Raw genomic sequence first — 23,104 nt, 5'->3', positions numbered from 1 at the left:
ACACTCAGCACTGTGTACAAATTCTGATACCGGAGAGTTTGGACCGCAGTGAGGGTGTTGTCTTCAGTCCATTCAGGCGACCCGAGGTAGTACAGCAGATGTCCACGAGCCTTGGCGTCTCCTCCTATCTTTTCTTTTTCTGTTTTTACTTATTCAGAGATAGACTCATGTATTTCTTAGATAGTCTGTGACTTGTGACATCAAATTCTGGGTAGTATTGTACTTCAGATTATGTAGCAGTGTTTGGTTGAATTATTAAGTTTCGACTTCCGCATTTCCGATTATTTAATTTATTCCGCTATTTAATCACTTATTATTTTAAATTGTTGAACATGTTTAATAAAAAAGGTAATAATTTTATAATATTCAGCTTGTCTAGCTTCCACGAGTAGGCGCCATCACGACTCCCGAGGGTGGAAAATCCGGGTTGTGACATGGAGTCTCTCTTATGCTTTATTTTCTGTATATTTCCTTTCAGAGAGTAGGTTAGCCATGTTAAGAGAAGAAGCATTGATGCTCCTGTTAGGAGGTGTGAGAGGTTAGCCATGGAGAGTTTGAGAAGAGGTCGAGGTAGGCCTAAGAAGTATTGGGGAGAGATGATTAGGTAGGACATGGCGCTGATTTAGCTCACTGAGGACATGACCTTTAATAGGAGGGTGTGGAGGTCGAGGATTAAGGTAGAAGGTTAGTAGGTAGTTTATAGTTGTTCACCGATAGTCTTAGTAGCATGCATGTCCCTTCATATTCTTAGATTTTTATTATGTTATATGGTTTTGTTCGCCTCAGGTATTGTATTCCTTGTTGCTATTATTTGGTACCACTTATCCTTTATCTCTCCCTTTTTCTTTTAGCTTCCATATTTCTTCCTTCTTTGCTTTCCTCTTCTTCTTCTTGCCCTTCCTGAGCCGAGGGTCTATTGGAAACAGCGTCTCTACCTGCATTAGGTAGGGGTAAGGTCTGCGTACAGACTCAAACTGGGTTTGTTGTTGTTGTTGTTGTTGTTGTTGTTGTTGTTGTTGTTGTATTCTACTAGATTGCCCACATACTTGTGACACCAGGTCTTGGCACACACACTAGTAGACTTATGACTTTGGTTTTACTTTCATGACTTCGATTTGTAATCGTTGCTTCCACTTATTTATGTTAAATATTGCAACCTTCTAGATTTTCTTAACAAACAGGAAAAAGTCACCACTTACTAATTTATTTAAAACGGGAATTCACTAGTTGATCAGTGTTGGTTTGCCTAAAGGTTTATGGTTTTCAAGGGGTTCCTACTTAAAGCTTCTAGATTAGCAAAGTAGGAATTACAATGAAGAACAATTACAAAGTTACAACTCAACTAAGGAGATATAAGATACTTGTTGTAGGAATTGGTCTGTAGTAGTGTTGTACTTTGTTCTTGATGCACTTGAGAATTGAATGCTTGATGGATAGACGGTTGAAGTGCTTGAATGAATTCTCAAGTGTTCAAGTGATGTTTTGTTGTAATGCTCTTTTTTAATACAACTTGGATGACATCACTTGAATGATGTAATCACTTGGTTGGTCAATGAGAAATGACTGATGCACTGTGCTGCATTGTTTGCGTGTACAGTGCATGCAGTTCACTTTCCAGCCGCAGACAGTTGACTTCGTAGTGATGTCAGGGGAACCCAAGAGGATCAGGTCCCTGTTTTGATTCTTTATGTTCTGAAGTCATAGCAACTCACATTAGCTTAAGTCCGTTGATTTGAGTTGTGTACCAAGTGCATCATGTTTCTTATCTGATTCTTTGACAATAAATTTGTTAGATCATCAAAACATAAAGCTAAGGTACTGTAAACCCATCATGCTTTTTCACCAAAGAAGATGGCCTTTCGCAAGTTTGGAATCCTGCTACACTGCCGCAAAGACCTTTGTTACCTTCTAATGAAGCATTCATAAAAGCTTTATTATTTGGTATTAACCCTTTCAACTCATTGAATGACAATACGACATCCAGTAAACCAGTCGAGCTTTCAAATTCTTGAGGAATGCGGCCATAGAGGTCATTGTGGGAAAGATTGATGTTTGCCAAGTTCTGCAAATGGGCTAACTGAGGAGGTATTTTCTCCATTAAGAAGGTTATGGCTCAAATCAAGTACACTTAGATGAGTTATCCCCCCTATCTCTATTGGAATTTTCTGGTCAAATTTGTTTTTGCTTAGGTTCGAGAAAAACCTTTTCATGTAATCTCCTATATATATATATATATATATATATATATATTTGTGACAGATCAAAGGACTCTAACTTTGTTACTGACTCAAGTTATGTAGGAATACCGCCATATATGTGGTTGTTTTGCATAAATAACTTAAACTAAAGATGTCAATTTTCCAAATTCCTTAGGAATAAATGATTCGTCGAAATATCAAGTCCTAGAAGCTCGCTGAGGTTTCCAGTCTTTGGTGTTATGGTGCCACTAATGTTATTTCTGGCTGCTTTTCGCTCAAATCAATGAACTGAAGCTCTGGATAGATACCAAAAGCTTCAGATAAATTCTCAGTGAAACTAAAGCGAACTCTTTTGAAACTCAAAGCACTATCTCAAGCTTCGTGGTATTGTCCCTGTCAGCTTGTTATTACTCACTGCAAAGTTCTCAAACCAAATACTGAGAAACAGTTTGAACCAGTAAGCAGGTTATCGGCCAATTCTCAGGGCAGTCAGATTCCCCAACTCTATAGGAATGGCCTAGAAAGTTTGTTGGTATGGAGAAACAGTATATGCAAGTTTCTCAAATTGCCAAAGGTAGCAGGAATTGAACCAGTAAGCTGATTTTTGGCTAATTCCAGATGAGTTAATGTCTCATTATCCATGAAACTAAATACCAACGAAAAGGTGGTTAGCGATTACATTTCTAATCAATTGGCCGAGCCTACAAGTTGTGGAAATTATGGACAAGCCATTCAAGAGTTGTATCATCAAATAATATGTATGTTCCTTAATTTGACTATAAATAGGCATAATTGGTCGAAATTAACCATAAAATACCAACTTTATTTTACTTGTTAGTATGCCAATTTCACAAATCCAATTTATTGTGATTCAGCCACCTTGAAATATGTACAAAGTACATCTGAACTGTGTAGCTGGACAAAAGGCCCAAACCCAACTCGATCTGAGACACCATTACTTCCTAATCTCAGCTACTAGTTAACATACAGTCATGTACTTCTATACCTCTGTGTATAGATTAAATAATCTGTAATATACTGTAAGGGAAGACTGATACTTTTCTGTGCGGGTGAGTAGTTTGGAGGGGAACTGTTATGCAGCGCAATATGTGGCTAATCTTCTGTATTACAAACTGCCGGCTAGTCTAAACAGATTTGGTAAATATTTGCTCCAAAGGATATCTACTTAAAATTAGCAGGTGATTTAATAAGAAAAGAATATATATAAATAATTCATGGTTACGTGATAAAAATATGTGCAAACATATATCATATATCTATTGGTTTGTATAAACACCATTTGTTCATTTTAAATGGAGAATTGTTCCATTGGCGAGTTCTAGTAAATGTCGTCGGATCACAATTTTTTTTTTAAGAAAAGATTCAAGAAAGAATAACAAAATGTTCAATCTCCATCCTCCACAAAGCTGACAGTGGTCTTGGCAGGAATGTCCATTGGTTCGTCAATATAGAATGAAATTGAAGGATTATTTTTTCTGCTGCAACATGGAAGTTTACCAATTGCAACAGGCAAGGCAAAAGAAAAAAGGAAATTTAACTAGTTATACTATAATAGAAACTTATTTACCACTTCTCTTTAGGTTCCTTAAAAATTATATTCTCTATCTATATTTTACTATTTATATACAAAACCTTAATAAAGAGAGCATCCTTAAAACTAGGATGTAACTGATGCAACCCTTCCCTCTCACCTCGCCCACGTCACCCCCCCCCCCCCGGCTCCCCCTCTCACTCTCATCTATTTTAGTTATACAAAGCCCCTAAAATCACGTTTTCATCCCATTTTCAAAAAAAAAAAAAATAGTATATTTCTTTCTTTTATACAAATTAACCCAAATCTCATCCTCTTCACACAAATTCATTGAAAATTATCTCAAAAATTGCAATAGCAAAGAGTTCTTCATTGACAAACATTAAAAAGCTTTGAATTCAACATCTGTGTTTTACGAATTTTTGATTTGTTTGGATTGGGTGCTCTTGCAAACGATTGAGAATATAACTTGGAGTTTATATCTCAATTTTGAGGGAGATTGGTTAAGTTTAGAGTTGTTTTTAGGTAAAATTTCATATTGAAACTCGAAGAAGAAAAGTTTCTGAATTGTATCACGATTGTATTATAATTGTATCATATTCGTTTCATAATTGTATCACAATTGTATCAAAGTTGTATTTGATTTGTATCTGATATATTAATACCTAAAATAATACCTAATACAATTATAATACAATATTGTTTCAGAATTTAAGTTTAGAGTTTTGATTAAAACTTGAAGAAGATGAGAAAGATCAGAATTGTATCACGATTGTATCATAATTGTATTTGTATTATAATTGTTGCAGAAATTGTATCGCAAATGTATGATAATTGTATATGGTGATGAGCAATTGTAAGTTATGAGCTATTATCATATTAGTAATAATTTTGCTAGAGTTTAACGATTTTTGAATTGTTGAAGAAACTTTATAGCAATTGAATTTTTTTTTGTCAACGCATGACATTCTACATCGTGTGTATAGATTTCTAACCGCAAAGAAAAAATTTTGTTTTTTGGTTGCTATTATGGAAAGCAATTTTTGTGCTATTGGATTTGTTAGATTAGGTATCACTTTCCTAACATTATAAGGATAATAGGAACATAGAATATGCTACTTGCTGAAGACGTGCAAATATTGAAGAGAGAGAAGAGGAGATCTACGTATTGAAAAAATTAGGAAGCATGAAATGAAGAGAAGTGTGAAAAAAAGGAAAGGATATAATTGAATCCCTTAATTAAAGGCATTAATAATGGGATGAGACATTTTTAAGGAAGGAATGTATACAATTTGTAAGAAAAACCTAGATACTTTTTACAAAACCTAGAGAAAATAAATTAATAAGTTCCTATCATAGTATATATAGGAAAAACTTTGCTTTTGAACTTTCTCATCACAGCCTCATCAACCAAACATAAAAAGCCGACCCTGCCAAGTATCGAGCAACAGGAAAATCCGAAAGCTCCCTCAGCAACATCTTGATACTTATTCCAACTTCATCAAGCTAGTCAAATCCATAGCCATCTAGTAAAAATGTACTTGTCCAATATGGTACGCAATTAATTAAGCACATGCGGTTCGGAACCCCTATGAAAGGGCAAAAATTCCTGGTGAGACAGCACCATAACATAGTAATATCCCACAAACCGAATCAACTAGAGATCTAGTACACCATCATATTGGAACCCTAATAGACAGGGTATCACACCCGACTACAGTAATGAAAAGTACCCTAGCAGCTATCACATAACCTCGCCAAAAGAGGCACCTCTATATGCCACTGGAAAGTTCTACGGGGATTTCTAACAGAATTGCCATTATGAAGATAATACGAAAGGTGAGATACATGTATCCAGCAAAGTGCAGGTGGAGTCGAAGAAGGTTAAGTTTGATAAATTAGCATTCTCACAGTCGGCAACGAGCACATGTTCCATTAAAAGAAAAATCACTAGGAGACTGGGTCACCCAGCACAACATGAACACGCAACTTGGCTTCTGCAGAAGATGCATGAACAGCATCCAGAGGATCCAAATGAACACATTAAGCAGAATATCAACACCAAAAAGCAGCATCAATTTGATAGGCTATCAGCTAACAGCAGCAAAAGATCTACAGAGATCAGCTAGAGCGTCATGCATATAAGCATGAACTCATGCGCTGTAACATACTGCAACTATCATTAGCTTAATTATAGGTGCTATGCGATGCAACTGTCATTAGCTTAATTATGGGTGCTACGCTATGTACTTGAAGAACATATTTTACACCATAGAGCACATAAAAGATACTACAACCAAGTATTAATTGGGAAATTCATTATTTATTTTATTTACTTTGATAACCATAAGATGAAGAAACCATATCAGCGCGATGTTTACGGTCAAACAATCACTATGCCTGAACTCATTGATTCAGTCTAATATTGAAATCTCTACACATTACAAAAACTTGACCTGGAATCAACTTCTATAGCTACACTTACAAATGTGGTTTTTTCCATCTTTAAGATGATCATAGCTAACATCTTCTCAGGGCAAAATATGAAGTTAAGGCAGAAAAAGGAAATGACTGTCAGGCCAAAGGCATAAACCTAGCATGACCTCAGAAATTCAGGAGTTCATTATCCTTACCGAGCATGAGCATCCTGAACATTTGAATAAAAACCGCTAATTTGTCACCAGCAACAAAGTTACAACAGCAAAAAAAAAACAGCATCAACAGCTACTGCATCTGCTACCATTCAACCAACAAACAGTAGTATGTCACCAGCAACAAATTATAAACAGCCAAGTTAAAACAGCATCGACAACTGCTGCATCTTCTTGCCATTGACCTAAGAAACAGTAGTTCGTGACCAGCAACAAAATTACAACCAACAGCAAATAAAACAGCATCAACAGCTACTGCATCATCTTGCTATTCAGCCACATTGACTTTTCACGGACCCAGCTATAGAAGGCCAATAATTTTCATCATAAGTAAATTACCACAAGGTATACTATCACAATATATGCAGGTATACTTTGAATAAGAAAAGCAATAAAAAATCAAATAAAGCCAAACAGAAAATCCACAATAATTATAAACCAACAATAGATATCTTAATATCAGAACACCAATCCATAATACCAGAATGCAGAGGTAACATCAAAGTTATGGTATGGATCAAGTACAACAAAAGGAGTTAAACCTTATAAATAAGTCAGGCCAATCAGTTCTAGCAAGCAGAAAATAGATGAAAGGTCCTTCATTTGGGAATGTCCTCTTGATACGCAGCATTGACCAAAGCCAGATGACAATTGTGGCCTCCTCCTTTGCTACTTAATCCTACAAAAGCAAATAATGTTTTCTCATCACATTTATACTATAATAAAACAATGTATGACAGCCACAACTTACATCAGCATCAGAACGTGGCAAGGGGCTGCGAGAAACAGCACGTCTACCACGCGGGGAGACACTCTTGGGAGTTGGAGACCGCTCCTTGCGATTACGACCATCTGGACTAGCATCCCTAGAAGGGGTTGTTCTGCGTGGAGAAGGGCTCCTCCGAGGACTTGGGCTACGACGAACAGGGGAGGCACTTAAATGTAAAATAACACGTCAGACAAAGCTTATGAGATGGCTTTCCCCGGGTAAGAGAGAGAGAAGAAGCAAAATATTAAATAAATAAAAAAATTCTACCTTCCATGAGACCGGCTTAGGCTGCGCCTCTCTTCATCATATTTACCCCTTCCACGAGCTTTGTGATAATCCGGGCTGCGGCTTCTGCTCCGCTGACGGTAATCTTTGTCTCTTCCACGGTACCGATCACGGTCATACCTCCCCCCACTTCTACTTCGGCTTCTCCTTTTAGAATCTTTGTCCCTATAATGATCTCGATGCCTAAGATAAACAAATAAATATATAAATAAATAGATAGATAAAAGAAGGTGAAGTTCAGATTGTGAAATACCTCCCCCTACAACCTCTTTTAGCTCAGAAAAATGTCAATCATTTAACTCAAGTACCACACAAAAGTGGGAAGCAAGATTATGTGAACACTTCCACCTTGTTTTGGAGAGGTCATCGGTGATAGCAGAAGAATATCAACAAATGGAGAACAAGAAAGAGGTAAGAGAGTATTCATTTTAACACCAGTATCCATTCTAACACCCAAATATGCTTATCCACAAAAGCTCAAATTTAACTATGCGTTGATTGGATCACCACATTCCACACCCATAATAGGTTTTGAAGTTATAGGTTGTTCTAAACACAATCCCAAGCAGATAACTGATATCAGTATCCAGCCAGGTAGTAGGTGATGATGCTGAACATATAAAGGAATCACCATCTAATCAAAATGAAACATGATTTCGCAATCCTACTCAGATATTTTGACTCACATATTTTGTAGTGTTTGCAGTGTAGATCGTTTTAATTAATTAAAAGCAAATGTTTTCTTCCATTTAATATCGGGGAAAAAACACACTAATGGCAGGAAGCAAGTATATCTCACAACATTATTTATTATCATAAACATTAATGACAGGAAGAAAGATAACGATTTTTCTGATTTCCATACTTCCCTCTCTTACTGAGATGGCTGGTACATACTACAAAGACAAACTGAAATCATGAAGGCCAAAATAAAGTCATTATCAATTCAATCATTCAACTCAACAAGAGGAAAAAATCTTCCCCAAAAAAAGAAAGCTTAACAAAGCTGCCGATTTATTAAGGGCAAATTCCATGTACAACAGCTGATGAGGAGGATAATTTTACTTAGAATTCAGAAAACAGTCACCAATTTTTTCCAAAGATCATCCAACTAGTTAGGTTTGTTGACTGAAAAACCTATGGAAGCATCACCATCTCCCTTCCATTCCCTACTCCAGATCATCCACGTTTAATTAAGGGCGGAAAAGGACAGGGAATTTCACGAAAATCAATTACATAGCAGTTTTCACATGTTTTGATTGCAAAGATTCATGAGACCCAATATAGCATCTCTCAAGCAGACAGTAGAATTTTCTACTAGTAAAGCCTGCAGCGTGATTTTAAAGGATAGTTTTAACCTCCACATTCTGGTTACCAGAAGAAAAATTCTGATAATTCTTTTGAAATCAATCAGTTAAAATCAAAATTTGTAAATCTGAGCAAAGGAAATGGTCAATAGTATAATGTTAAGACAAATTGGCAAAAAATCTAAATCTCTGAATGCCTTAAATTATGTTTAATTACACGAAGAGGAGGGAAGTCCCAGTAAAGAAGAACTCGTATGTTCTCTTCCATAAGGTTGGAGTATTTTGATATTCTACTCCTAGTTGATTAGTACTTACATAAATAATCTATATCTATATTACATTAAAAGCACGAAGACTCTTAGCGGAATGACGTTCATCTTTTTTACCCTTTTAAACTAAAGTTCACACTGGACAAAATAGTCATTTGATTATTTTCCTAATATTTAGTAATAATTGTCTAATAAATTTCCTAACATTTAGAACTTTGAATCAACTAAAATTTTGGCTATTAAATCTTTCCAAAACTACTAATATGCAGAAATTCAAAATCGAGTAAAATTTTACTTACCTAAAGTCCTTTCTTTTATGATCTATTATTTCGACATGAAAACACTTAAACAATAACAATTAATTAATAAAAAGGTTTATTACGTACTTGAAAATTATTTCTGTCCAAGTTTTTGCACCAAGTATCTGTGTTCTTTTCTGCAATCTCTTTGTTGTTTGTGAAATTATTGATTTAAATTAAAAGTTCTTCTCAAATGTGGCTCATTAATTTGTTTCTTTTGTGTTTTAGTTCCTTAGTTATTGACGGCTTGTAGTGCATTACATATCAAGTTATTTATCGTATAATATTAGTTTAAAATTAGTCATTTTTAGACTTTATCAATGTCAATCATACATTATACTTATTTTTCTATGAGTTATAGGGCTAACCTCTTCATTCTCAAAATTTCAAAAAGATCAAAAGTATCAAATTTTAAATTCATTTTATTTGGCGTGAATCTTTGAAGAGTTGACAAAAGTATAAAGGAATAAATATTTAATAAAATTTAATTTTCAAATTTCATACTTAAAAGAAGTGTGCTCATTTTGAATTTAATATAAATCAACGAAACAACAGTGATTTTCATAAGATATTTTAAAAAATACTCATTAAATTCACATAAAATCCAAGTTTATAACAATATAGAAGTTTGCATTGTTAAGTTGTTTTCTTAAAGAAGTGCTTTACAATATTCAAGTTAACAATGTGAATACAAGTTAACATATTGTTCTACTTTTTCCGGGCTTCCAAATAGATTTAAAATTACAATAAGGCATCCAAGGATTTTTTATACATGATTTCTTTCTTTATTGAGCTAGCTTATCTAAGATCAATATTCATAATTTTTAGGCGCTTAAACTTTTTCTCTTCATTATTGTTTTATAAACTTAAATACATTATTTAACAATAATATTTATATAATTTTAAAAAGTTTATACTTATTAACATGGGAACACATGCAAAGGGCGTACCTTAAGACTAGTGTGAAATAAATAGATAAACTCCTAATTTCAGTGCATTTTTGAAAGTGTTGGGATAAATAATTATAAAAAATAAAAATAAAAAGAGAACTAGGGAGGGCTATCAAACCCTTTACGGGTCGTTTGGTTGGAATAGGGCTTATGCCGGTATAAGTTATGCCGGTATAAGTTATGCCGGTATAAGTTATATTGGGATAAGTTATGCTGGGATTAGTTATGCTGGGATTGTTGTTTATTCATTGTTTGGTATGTTGTATTAAGAATGACAATTGTATAATTTCTAAGAAGAAGGTATAAGTTATACCGGTGCTAATTACCCCATCTTCTATAAGGTATAAGTTGTCCCGGTGTTAAAATTAACACCGGGACAACTTATACCAGGTTTGTTAACCAAACAGAGTATTAAGATGATATTAAATTTTTATACCACCCTTATACCTTCTTATACCTCATACCAAACGACCCCTTACAGTTTTAACTTCCAGTAGTCTTATACTTACTTGCCAGATAAGGAAACTCTACTCTATTGTTTCCCCAACCACCACCAGCTCTCTTTTCACCTCCAATTAAAGACAGTGTTAACCTGTTTAGTATTATTTGAGAACCTTTAAAATCGCTTCTCTTAATCCCTGTTATTAAAAGCCATCACTTCATCATGATGGAAGGTTATCGCTTCAAGGAAGCAGTGTGCTTTAAGAAGTGTGCACTTCAAATAATGAAGCGCAAATTAATATAAAAGAAAACAACGATTTATTGAATCTCAATTTGGAGGAGTTGGATATATTTTGGAAATATTATATAGTGGATGCTAAAATTAGTTATTCTAATTGTAATTAACTGTTATAATACTAAATTCATATATGCCATTTTTTCTTTTCCATAAATTGCGCGCTTCAACGAAAACTAAAGAAATAAATTGCATGCTTCATTTCTAAGAAGTTGTGCGCCTCACTTCTCGCTTTTCACTTCAAGTCACATGGACCTTGCTGCTTCTTTTCACTTTTCGCTTGTAAAAACATTGCACTTGACATAGAAAGAACACATGATCACAAATTCCCATGAAATTCTTATAGGAAATATCCCCAAAGTTTGATTATGACTAATCAATAGAGCCCAATGATCAGGATCGCATTAACAAAAACAATTATATTCCAATTGAAATCCAAATATCGACGATAGGACTTTAAGTGGACACAATTAAATAATTAAGCTCTTACCTTGACCTAGGACTACGGCTTCTTGACCTTCCTCCTGTCCTATGTACAGGCTCCAAAATTCTACCTTTGTCACTGATAAGAAAAAGAATCCTAGTCTCTATTAGACATAGTTTTATTGCCACAAAACAAAAGGTTATTATAACTCAATTTATAGGGTAAGATACACCTAAATATAGAAGAATAAAAACCACAACTTTAAACAAGGAAGCTCTGCAACTTACTGAATATTTGCATCAAATAAAACTTACATTCTCTCGGCATTTGGGCCGTACTTTGCAAATCGAACCATTATTTCTCGACCATCTACAACTCTTCCTGTGCCCAAATATTGGTGTGATTAAGAGCAACATAAGACTACACCCAAAATGTAATATCTACAAAAAGTTTGAAGGACTAAATAACTTAATTTACATATTAGTGATCACTTCACTTACCATCGAGCTTTTCCACTGCCTTTTGAGCCTCATCCTGATACTTGTAGCGCACAAATGCAAAACCTCTAGAATCTCCAGTCCTAAAGCACGAAATAAACATAGTACATGTCAAAGAATAGAGACACCACTACATCTTTGTCTATCTCCATACCAAGATAACACCAAAACATCATCCGTAGGTCTCAGACTCTCAGCTCATAAGCAATGTATAACTATCAGAAGTAACACCTTGAAAAGGAGAAATCATTTCCTTGCTATTTCACTTCACTATTTATATGATGGTACCAACTACACACTGAACTTATAATATTTTTTCTATGCCGGTAGTGTTCGAGCCATGCTGAGCACACCTCCGACTATCCAAAACAATACCTGCATCCTCCCACCTAACAGTACAGGTATCCCGGTAAAGTTGTTCACCAAGGCGTAGGCGGATAGGAAGATATAACAGTTTAAAATATTAATTTGACTTATGTATTATATTAATGGTAGCTAAATTAAAATTTCAGGATAATGTTTGAAAAGTTAGTTTGATAGAGAATATATCGATTATCAAATGAATTTGAATTTTCGAAAGTTCCAATGCAAATGAATTTGAGCTCATCAAAGTTGTAACTTGTAAGTAAAGTATAGGATGATATAATTAGTTTAATGATTTCTAACATTTAATTGAGACATATCATATAACCAAGAAGTAGGATGGAGAAAAGAATACCACGGTAATAAATAAATAATGAATAAATAAAGACAACAAACACATAACAAAGATATCGGTTTGCTCGATTACCCAAAGAAAATAGTACATATTACAAGGAAAATGTTAAAGAGAAAAGGTAAGAACCTTCGGTCTCTAGGGATAAAGACATCGACGACTTTTCCATACTTATCGAAAAGAGGAAACAAGTCATCAGCAGTGGTACCTGTACAAGCAAACAATGATTGAGTAATATTAGAAAAAATAAATTTGCTAATTGGTAAATAGAGGGAAGACGGGGGTAATTACGGAAAGTAACGTTGAGAACGAGGAGAGAGAAGGTATCTTTGATGTCCGGAGGGCCTGTTCTTCCGAAGTGAGACATCGCCGTTCGCCGGAGTGAATGACTGATAATAAGGGTGGATGGTGTTAGGGTTTGGAGCTATAGGTTATGGACGCGGGTTGGAAGAAGATTATGTCGATCTGTTTGTACCAAATTGGCCTTGACTTGTTTGCTTAATTTCAGTTTATGCCACATATATGGAGATAATGACAAGAATAGTCCCTAATGTTTTGGGATTCATATAAATTGGTCTTAATACTATAACCACAAGCAGGTTCGGTTCCTTAACTTTACCAAAATAGAACAATTTTAGTCTGCTATATTTACAACACATGGAGATAGTCATTTTTTACGGAGTTGATCTATAAAAAGTATGTAAACCGTTTAAGTTGAAGAAACCATTGGGACGATTTTCTCAAGATTCATCTCTTAATTCACACCTTAAGAAAAATATAACTTCCAAGATCTCAAAAACAAAAGTGTTACTTAATTCAAAGACATAAACATTAATTGATTCACTATTTCATATAATGGACGGTAAAAGGAAGCATATGGATGGGTTCAATTATAATGAATAGGGCTTTTTCCTTGAGATATGAATGGGGGGAAATGGATTTGGAAATGTGTATCTCAATTGTTCCTTTAGTTTAAAAGATTCGTAAATTCTTAACAAGTAAAGCTGCTTCGTATTGCATGGTCAAATTCGACCAACTATGTGGATTATACTTTTTATTATACGTAAAATCATGGAAGAACTACACATCGATTATCATTTGGACCCTTTGGGAGTTGTATCTACCACTAACCATTCTAATTTTGAGGTCCAACGGGCAGTTGCCAGGCATCTTAAGGGATATTAACGGAAAATCTGCCAAATGACATGCCTGTCAACCTAGAAACATGTCTTTGGAATACGAGTGTGGCGCTGGAATTTGGAGGGCAACACTTCTGTGCATTAGTTTTGAAGGGGAAAATCAGCATGCGCTGTGCAGAACAAATAGCGGTTCTTGAGTACTTCAAACTGTCCGCAAATCCTGATACATTATCTAAATACTTGCAGGTGCTTACACCCAACCAGGGTTATATAATCATTAGATAATGTCAATTAACCATAGATAAGTGATTTCAGTGAAGAGATATGCACTACTGGTTTTCTGGAATCACCAAATGTGACCAAATATTTAGTGACAATTCTGTTCGGGGAATTCTCTATCATCATCCGATCACAATATGTTTTAAAAGGACTTTATATAGAATAATAAATGTCAACTCTCCATGTCGTGGAAAGCTGACAGAAGCCTTGCCAGGATTCTCCGTTGGTTCGTCAATACAGAATGAAATTGAAGGATTTTTCTTCATAGAGCAACGTGGAACTTTTATCAACGGCAACAGGAAGGCAAATATATATATGACATGGCCATCAACAACTTTGCTTTTGAACTTCTTATTATTGCCTTATTAACCAAACATAAAGAGCCAACCCTGCGAAGTAAAGCGTAACAGGAAAAAACAGATACTCCCTAAGCAGTATCTTGTTACCTTCCCAAACTCCCTCATCAAGCTAGTCAAATCCATAGCCATCTAGCAGAGTACTTGTCCAATATGGTAAGCACATACAATTCGGAAGCCCTATGGAAGAGCACAAATTCCTAGGAGAGAGTACCTTAACACAGTAATTTACCCCACTACATCAGTACCAGAGTTCTAAAACACCACCATATTGAAACCCTAAACGAGAAAGGGTTATCACACTGGACTATAGTAATGTAATAACCTAGCCGCTATCTCATACCTCACCTAAAAGGAGATCAAACGCCCCAATTCCACCTCTAAATGCCATGATAATAAGAAAGGTGAGATACATGAATCAAGCCACTAGCAGACGGAGTAAAAGAAGGTTAAGTTTTGATAGATTAACATTCTCACAGGAAACTGTCAGATCTCCAAGTCGGCAATGTGCACATGTTCCACTGAAAAATAACCAATAAGAGACGCAGATAGTGCATATCTGAAGTGACTCAGCACAACATAAACACACAACTTAGCTCCTGCAGAAGGTGGATGAACAATATGCAGAGGGTCCAACTGTACACATCAAGCAGACCATCAACTCCAAAAAAACAGCATCAGTTTGCTAGGCTATCAACTAACAGCAACAAAAGATCTACACAGATCAGCTAGAATCACGGGTGTAAGCATGAACTCGCACTGTAACATAGTGCAACTATCATTAGCTTAACTATAGGTGCTATACTATGTACCTGAAGAACATTCAACACCATAAAGCAAATAAAGATACTAGAACCTAGTATTAACAGATTGCGTGATTCATTATTCATTTATTTTGATAAGGGTAAAAAATGAGAAATCAAATCCGTGCAATGTTTAAGATCACACAATCACTACATCTGAACTCATTCATTTGGTCACATATTGAAATTTCTACTCGGCATAACAAAATATCAACCTGGAATCAACTTCAATAGCTACACTTGAACATGTGGATTTCTTTCATATAAAGACAGATAAAAAAATGACTGGCAGGCCAAAGGCATAAACCTAGCATGACTTCAGTTATTCAGGAGTTTTGATCCTTACCGATCATGAGCATCCTGAACATTTGTATAGAAATGGTATTTTGTCACCAGCAACAAATTACAACAGCAAAGCTAAAACAGCATCAACAGCTGCTGCATATGCTTGCCATTCAACCAACAAACAGTAGTATGTCACCAGCAACAAATTATAATCAGCCAAGATAAAACAGCATCTACAGCTGCAGCATCTCCTTGCCATTCAGCGAAGAAATGGTAGTTTGTGACCAGCAACAAAATTACAACCAACAGCAAATATAACAGCATCAACAGCTGCTGTATCATCTTGCAATTCAGCCACATTGATTTTTCACGGACCCAGCTATAGAAGGCCAATAATTTCCATCATAAGTAAATTACAACAAGGTATACTATCACAATATTCCATGCAAGTATACTATGAATAAGAAAAGAGGAAATAAGAAATCAAATAAAGCCAAAACCAGAGCAGTAATTATAAACCAACAGTAGATATCTTAATATCACAATACCAATCCATAATACCAGAATGCAGAGGTAACATCAAAGTTCTGGCATGGATCAAGTACAACAAAAAGGAGTTAAACCTTATAAATAAGACGGGCCAATCAGTTCTAGCAAGCAGAAAATAGATGAAAGGATCCTTCATTTGGGAATGTACTCTTGATACGCAACATCGACCAGAACCAGATTACATTCATGGCCTTCTCTTTTGCTCCTTAATCCTACAAAAGCAAATAATGCTTTTTCATCACATTTATACTGTAATAAAACAATGTATGACAGGCACAACTCACATCAGCATCAGAATGCGGCAAGGGGCTGCGAGAACCACCACGTCTACCCCGCGGTGAGACACTCTTTGGAGTTGGAGACCAGTCCTTGTGATTACGTCCAGCTGGACTAGCATCCCTAGAAGGGGTTGTTCTACGTGGAGAAGGGCTCCTCCGAGGACTGAGGCTACGGCGAGCAGGGGACACACTTAACGTAAAATGACATGTTAGACAACACTTATGATAATAGTTTCGGGGGATGGGGAAGAAGAGGCAAAACACGTATAGAAAATTTTCTACCTTCTATGAGACCGGCTTCGGCTGCGCCTCTCCTCATCATATTTACCTCTCTCGCGATCTTTGCGGTAATCAGGGCTGCGGCTTCTGCTCTTATGACGGTAATCCTTGTCTCTCCCACGGTACCTATCATGTTCATACCTGTCCCTACTTCTACTTCGGCTTCTCCTTTTAGAATCCTTTTCCCTATAACGATCACGATGCCTAAGATAGAAAAAAAATAAAAGAAGGCGATCTTCAGATTGTGGATACATCTCTTCAACAGCTCAAAGCAAAATGTCAATTATTTAACTCAAGTATCACATTAAAGGGGAAGCAATATTATTTGAACACTTCCACCTTGTTTTGGAGAGAAAATGTGTGATAGCAGAAGAATATCAACGATGGGAGGTCAAAGAAGAGTTAAGAGAGTATTCATTTTAACACCAGTATCCATTCTAATACCCAAATATGTTCCACAGAAGCTCAAATTAGCCATGCCTTGATGGGATCACCACATTCGACACCATAATAGGTTTTGAAATTATAGTATCCAGCCAGCTAGTAGTTGATGATGCCAGGCATCAGGATCTAATCAAAATGAGACATGGTTTCAAGATGGAAATGTTTTCTACATTGAAAATAAAAACATTAATGGCAGAAAGCAAGTAAAATAATGACACTATTCATTATCATGAACATTAATGGCAGGAAGTAAGATAACAATGTTACTAATTTCCATACTTCCCCCTCTCAGCTTAACATATTGAGATGGTTGCTACATACTGCAAAGAGCAATTGAAAGCATGAAGGCCAAGTAAAGTCATTATCAACTCAATCAATCAACTAAAATTCGATCAACTCAGTAAGAGGGAAAAATATTAACCAAAAAACGAAAGCTTAACAAAACAGCCAATTTATTAAGAAGGGCAAGTTCCATGTACAAAAGCTGAGGAGGGAGAATAATTTTACTTAAAATTCAGAAAACTGTCTCCGAGAAAAAAAAGAACTTCTAAAAGATCCAACTAGTCAGGTTTGTCAACTGAAAAATCTATGGAAACGTAAGCTAAACATCACCATTTCCCTACTCCAGATCATCTACATTTTATTTAGGCCGGAAAGGGCAGGGAATTTCAAGAAAACCAATTCAATGGCATTTTTCACATGCTTTGATTGCAAAAGGATCATGAGACTCAAAATAGCATCTCTCAAACAGGCAGTAGAATTTTCAACTAGTAAATCTTGCAGCATGATTCTGAAGGATCGTTCTAAACCTCCACATTCTAGTTACACGAAGAAAAATTCTGATAATGCTTTTGACATCAAAATCAGTTAGAAACCAAAATTTGTAAATCTGAGCATATGAAATTTTCGCCAACAGTATAATTTAATGCAATTGGGAAAAATAAATCTAAATCTCTGAATGCATAAACTATATTTAATTCCACAAAGAGGAGGGTAGGGCCCAAGAAAGAGGAACTTGAATGTTCATTTCTATATGGCTGGAGATATTTGATATTCTACCCCTAGTTGATTAGCACTCGCAGAAATTAAGTACAAAAAAAAAAAAAAAAAACCTTCCTTGTTTCAGTCCAAGTTTGAAAGAGTTGGAAAAAAAAAAGAGAAAAAAGAGTGGATGGCTATCAAAACCATCTACTAACCTCCACTAGTCTTATACTTATTTACCAGATAAGGAAAGGCTCTACTCTTTTGTCTCCCCTCCGCTCACCAGCTCTCTTCTCACCCCAACAAAAGACAGTGTTAACCTGTTTAGTGTTCTTTGAGACCTTTAAGACTTTTTCTCTTGACCATTGTTATTAAAAGTCATTGCTTCATCGCAATGACAAGCAAAGGGCTATCGCTTCAAGGAAGCCGGGTGCTTGAGAGAAGTGTGAGCTTCAAATAATGACGCACAAAGTTATCTAAAAGAAAAGCAGGCATTTTATGAATCTCAACTTGGAGGAGTTGGATTAATTTTGGAAATAGTGCATATTTGATGCTGAAATTAGTTATTTTAATTGTAATTTGATTATTTTTTCCGAGAAAGGTAACAATGATTGTAATTTGATTTTTACAACATTAAATTCATATAGGGTTACAGAGGAGAGGGTTTTCTCCGTGCAGTAGATGTTATTTTTGCAACTCAGAGGAGGAAACAGCTGAGCATCTCTTTTTGCATTGCACATTTTCAAGACAATGCTGGGAATTTTTCTTGAACATAATGGGCATATCTTTGGTGCTACCTCAGAAGATTAGTAGCTTGCTGGAAATGTGGCAATCCCAGAGAGTAAAAAGAAGCTTAAAGCTGATATGGAAAACTATTCCCAACTGCATAATGTGGACATTATGGCTGGAGCGAAATAAAGCATGCTTTGAGGGAAAGAGACTGCAGATTGCTAGAGTCAAAAACAAATGTATTAAAAATTTGTATTTCTGGTGTTATAGCAGTTCTTTAGATGAGATGGACCAGTATTTGGATTTTTTGCACTTGTTAGGAGAAAATATGTAGTATGAATTAAGTAAGAGTTATAGTCTGGTCCTGTACTGTTCTATGTACCATCTTGGTACCAGTTATAATAAAATCTTTACTTATCAAAAAAAAAAACATTAAATTCATATATGCCATTTTCTGCTTTTCCATAAACTTCGTGCATCAACGAAATAAACAAACAAATTGTGTGCTTCACTTCTCGCTTGTCGCTGCAAGTACCATTGACTTTGTCACTTCTTTTCGCTTTTAAAAACATTGCACCTTAGGTAGAAAGAACACATGATCACAAACTCCAACGAAATTTCCTATAGGATATATTCCCAACATTTGTATGACTAATCAACAAAGCTCAATGATTAGGATCGCATTAACACAAACAAATATATTCCAATGGAAATCTCGATGTTCGCAACCGGGATTTCAGTGGAAGAATTAAATAAATTAGCTCTTACCTTGAACTAGGACTGCGGCTTCTTGACCTTCCTCTTGTACTATGTACAGGCTCCAAAATTCTACCTTTGTCACTGTTCATAAAAACAATCCTAGCCTCCATTAGCCATAGTTTTATTGTCTCAAACAAATGGTTATTACAGCTCAATTTATAGGATAAAAAATGCACCTAAATATACAAGAGTGAAAATCACAACTTTCAACAACGCAAGCTCGCAACTTAATAAATATTTGCATCAAATAAAACTTACATTCTCTCGGCATTTGGGCCGTACTTTGCAAATTGAACCATTATTTCTCGACCATCTACAACTCTTCCTGTGGCCAAATAATAGTGTGATCAACAGCAATATAAGGCTACCACCCGAATTGTAATATCCAGAAAAATATTGGAGGACTAATAACTTAATTTAAATGTTAGAAATCACTTCATTTACCATCGAGCTTTTCCACTGCCTTTTGAGCCTCATCCTGATACTTGTAGCGTACAAATGCAAAACCCCTAGAATCTCCAGTCCTAAAGCACCAAATAAATAACAAGAGTTTAAAATATTAATTTGACTTATGTATTATATTAATGATAGTAAAATAGAATTTCGGGATAATGTTTGAAAAGTTTGTTTGACAGAGAATATATAAAATGAATTTAAATTCTCAAGTGGCAAAGCAAATGAATTTGAACTCATCAAAGTTGCACAAATGAATAGGATGATATTATTAGTTTAATGATGTCAAACATTTTAGATCGTCCTAAAATTAAAGGTAGCTCGTATTAATTGAGACTATTATGATATAACCAAGTAGGATGGGAAGAAAACATTTAATGAAAAAGACAACAAACACATAACAAAGATATCGGTTTGCTCGATTACCCAAAGAAAATAGTACATATTACAAAGAAAATGTTAAAGAGAAAAGGTAAGAACCTTCGGTCTCTAGGGATAAAGACATCGACGACTTTTCCATACTTATCGAAAAGAGGAAACAAGTCATCAGCAGTGGTACCTGTACAAGCAAACAATGATTGAGTAATATTAGAAAAAATAAATTTGCTAATTGGTAAATAGAGGGAAGACGGGGGTAATTACGGAAAGTAACGTTGAGAACGAGGAGAGAGAAGGTATCTTTGATGTCCGGAGGGCCTGTTCTTCCGAAGTGAGACATCGCCGTTCGCCGGAGTGAATGACTGATAATAAGGTTGAATGGTTAGGGTTTGAGCTATAGGTTATGGATGCTGCAGGGAGAAGACAGATGGTGTATGTTTGGTTCTTTATACAAAATTGACCTACTTATTTGCCAAACTTCAGTTTATGCCTCCTATTTGGAGAAAATGACAAGAATAGTCCCTTTTGTTTTGGGATTGGTTTATGCTAGACCTTTAAATATAAACACGAGCGGTTTTGTTCATTTAATTATGACAAAACTGAGCATTTCTAGTCTCTGTTATATTTATAACACATGGGGATAGCTGATAGTTATTTCTCACGAAATTGATTCATCAAAAACATGTGAACCTTTTAAGCCGGAGGGGCAAATCAGCTCTAGATACAATTTCCCTATAAATTTTTTTCGCTAAACAAGTGCATTATATTATGTCATAGCATGTTTCAAATGTAGCATCATTACAACCCAATTTGGGAAAATAGAATCCCAAAAAATCCGATGTACAAGTGAAATAGAAATTAAGCTAGATTGTGAGCTTGCACATTCCATGTTCTAAGAATATATATGATGTTGATTTTTTCAAACGATCGCATCAACGTCCATATATCCTTGCTAGCGGTGTCTATTTCCCAAGATACTGCCACCTTCTTTTGTAATATTTGGACCACATTCTTTGCATCTGATAGTATATGAACTTTTGACAAACCATTCTGCAATGCTCTTTCTAATGCCTCAGCGGTTATGGCCTTCCCTACAAATTGAATAAGGGCATGAAGTAGATGACCACAGTTATCCATAGCCACCACTGCAATGCTTACCTTTTTCTTGTCCATTTTGTAAACTTGCATCTGTGAAAATAACTATACCTTCATTAGCCATATTAAGTATACCGGTCATAGCCGATGAAGCTAGCAAAGCATTGTCATAATCACGTAAATCAAATAACGCCTTATTAACAATGTCATTAGGATCATATATATCACCACCAAAACTAAAAGAATATCTAGCTTTCTATATTTGTCAGAAAAGAGAAATACTTAATCATAGTAGCTCAATGGAATCTGGGTACTGACATGTATTGCAAAATAAATCATTCCACCATTTTGCAAAATCAATATATTTGCTGGCTCAGGCCCGTTAATAGGAGATAATTTCAACACTAATTGAGCTTTAGGGCAACTAAAAAAAATATGTGGTCAATCGTTTCTTTTTCTATATCACAAACTTTACTAACATCACAAATATGATTCAATCTTTTAGAAATGTTTGCATTAACAAGTAAGACATTCAAAATGCATTTCCTAATGAAATGTTTATATTTTATTTTTTTTTATCTCTAGTGACCCCCAAAAATCCCAAAGAGGTTTTGGAAACGAATGACAACTGGCTTAAGGCCTATCATTACTAACGTCATATAACTCTTAAAAAGATTGTTTGCTAGATGATAACCAGATTTTACCTCGTACTTGTTTGGCTTTATATATTGCCAAATAATTCAATTAGAAGTTCCAGTAATACATGTAGTGATGAGCAAAATAGAGTTAATATCATTAGGACAAAAATAAGCATGGTTTTTATCATTAGGACAAAAATAAGTATGGATTTATTGCATATTCCATATATGATTATGTGGGTCTATAAGGGCATTAACCCTCAACTGCATATCTGCATATGTTTGTCATTATAGGGGTTTAAAACTATTCGAATTAGGAATTCATGGATCAATCCAAACCTTATTATTTTTATGTTTTTTCAGTTCCAAGAACTTGATGAGCGACAACTTGCACTAAGAAAAGAAGTATTCTGAAAATATTTATTTTTAGCAGCTTATGAAGTAAAGATTCTTCTTGGGTTACAATTCTCCATGCAAGCTAAGCCAATAGAGCGTTGTTAAAAGATTTTAAATCTCTAAGCCATTACCTCCTTTAGATTTTGACTCCCAGAGCTTCTGGTATTGTTCATAGTGCATTTTCCTCTTCTCCTCAATTTGACCCCACCAAAAATTATAGATAATAGAAGTATTCGCCTTACATAAGCTATCTGGAAATTAAAAACATGACAAAGCATACGAAGGAATGGCAGAAAGCACAGTTTTGTTTGCTGGACTTAAAAAAGTATTTTTTCATTCCCATTATCTTAGTTTCAACTCTTTCTTTAATAAAGTTTAGTACTTTTTTCTTTGATCTTCCAACTACCGCAGGTAAGCATAGATATAACCCCAAATTAGTTCTTTGTATTTGTCCTATCTCCGCTATAATGCCATCCTTATCTTCCTCAGTAGTATTTCTACTGAAAAACACTGTCGATTTATCAAAGTTGACATCTTGTCCTAAACAAAGTTCATAAGTCTTTAAAATTTCCAAAAAAAATTGCAGCATTTTGAGTATTAGCTGTGTTGCG

At 35.2% G+C, this 23,104-nt stretch overlaps 2 protein-coding genes across 2 annotated transcripts; both read right to left on the bottom strand.

Moving 5' to 3' along the window:
* Positions 1-6,805: 6,805 nt before the first annotated feature.
* LOC104213588 (serine/arginine-rich splicing factor SC35-like) lies at positions 6,806-13,234 on the bottom strand. Its single transcript, XM_009763118.2, has 8 exons — positions 12,944-13,234; positions 12,782-12,860; positions 11,941-12,020; positions 11,755-11,821; positions 11,507-11,578; positions 7,438-7,638; positions 7,153-7,336; positions 6,806-7,080 (listed from the first exon to the last, which is right to left on the bottom strand). Exons 1-8 carry the CDS (start codon positions 13,017-13,019, stop codon positions 7,075-7,077), a joined length of 765 nt encoding a protein of 254 aa, XP_009761420.1. The 5' UTR covers positions 13,020-13,234; the 3' UTR covers positions 6,806-7,074.
* A 2,768-nt stretch (positions 13,235-16,002) lies between these two features.
* Positions 16,003-20,887, bottom strand: LOC104213589 (serine/arginine-rich splicing factor SC35-like). The gene is made up of 8 exons (XM_009763119.2): positions 20,629-20,887; positions 20,467-20,545; positions 19,978-20,057; positions 19,792-19,858; positions 19,543-19,614; positions 16,624-16,824; positions 16,348-16,531; positions 16,003-16,275 (listed from the first exon to the last, which is right to left on the bottom strand). Exons 1-8 carry the CDS (start codon positions 20,702-20,704, stop codon positions 16,270-16,272), a joined length of 765 nt encoding a protein of 254 aa, XP_009761421.1. The 5' UTR covers positions 20,705-20,887; the 3' UTR covers positions 16,003-16,269.
* Positions 20,888-23,104: the final 2,217 nt, after the last annotated feature.

This window comes from Nicotiana sylvestris, chromosome 4 (assembly GCF_000393655.2).
Source record: "Nicotiana sylvestris chromosome 4, ASM39365v2, whole genome shotgun sequence".
Classification (NCBI taxonomy): domain Eukaryota; kingdom Viridiplantae; phylum Streptophyta; class Magnoliopsida; order Solanales; family Solanaceae; genus Nicotiana; species Nicotiana sylvestris.
Note: the sequence above shows the minus strand (reverse complement) of the source record. Positions and strands in the feature narration are given on the sequence as shown.

Excerpts from the sequence above, each read along its gene's own strand:
- LOC104213588 (XM_009763118.2), bottom strand. The coding sequence starts at position 13,019 with ATGTCTCACTTCGGAAGAACAGGCCCTCCGGACATCAAAGATACCTTC. Across the intron at positions 11,822-11,940 it reads GGCAGTGGAAAAGCTCGATG|GAAGAGTTGTAGATGGTCGA; the intron begins GTAAGTGAAGTG and ends ATTTGGGCACAG. Across the intron at positions 11,579-11,754 it reads GGCCCAAATGCCGAGAGAAT|TGACAAAGGTAGAATTTTGG; the intron begins GTAAGTTTTATT and ends TTTTCTTATCAG.
- LOC104213589 (XM_009763119.2), bottom strand. The coding sequence starts at position 20,704 with ATGTCTCACTTCGGAAGAACAGGCCCTCCGGACATCAAAGATACCTTC. Across the intron at positions 16,825-19,542 it reads AGCCGCAGTCCTAGTTCAAG|GCATCGTGATCGTTATAGGG; the intron begins GTAAGAGCTAAT and ends TTTCTATCTTAG. Across the intron at positions 16,532-16,623 it reads CGAAGCCGGTCTCATAGAAG|TGTGTCCCCTGCTCGCCGTA; the intron begins GTAGAAAATTTT and ends TTTTACGTTAAG.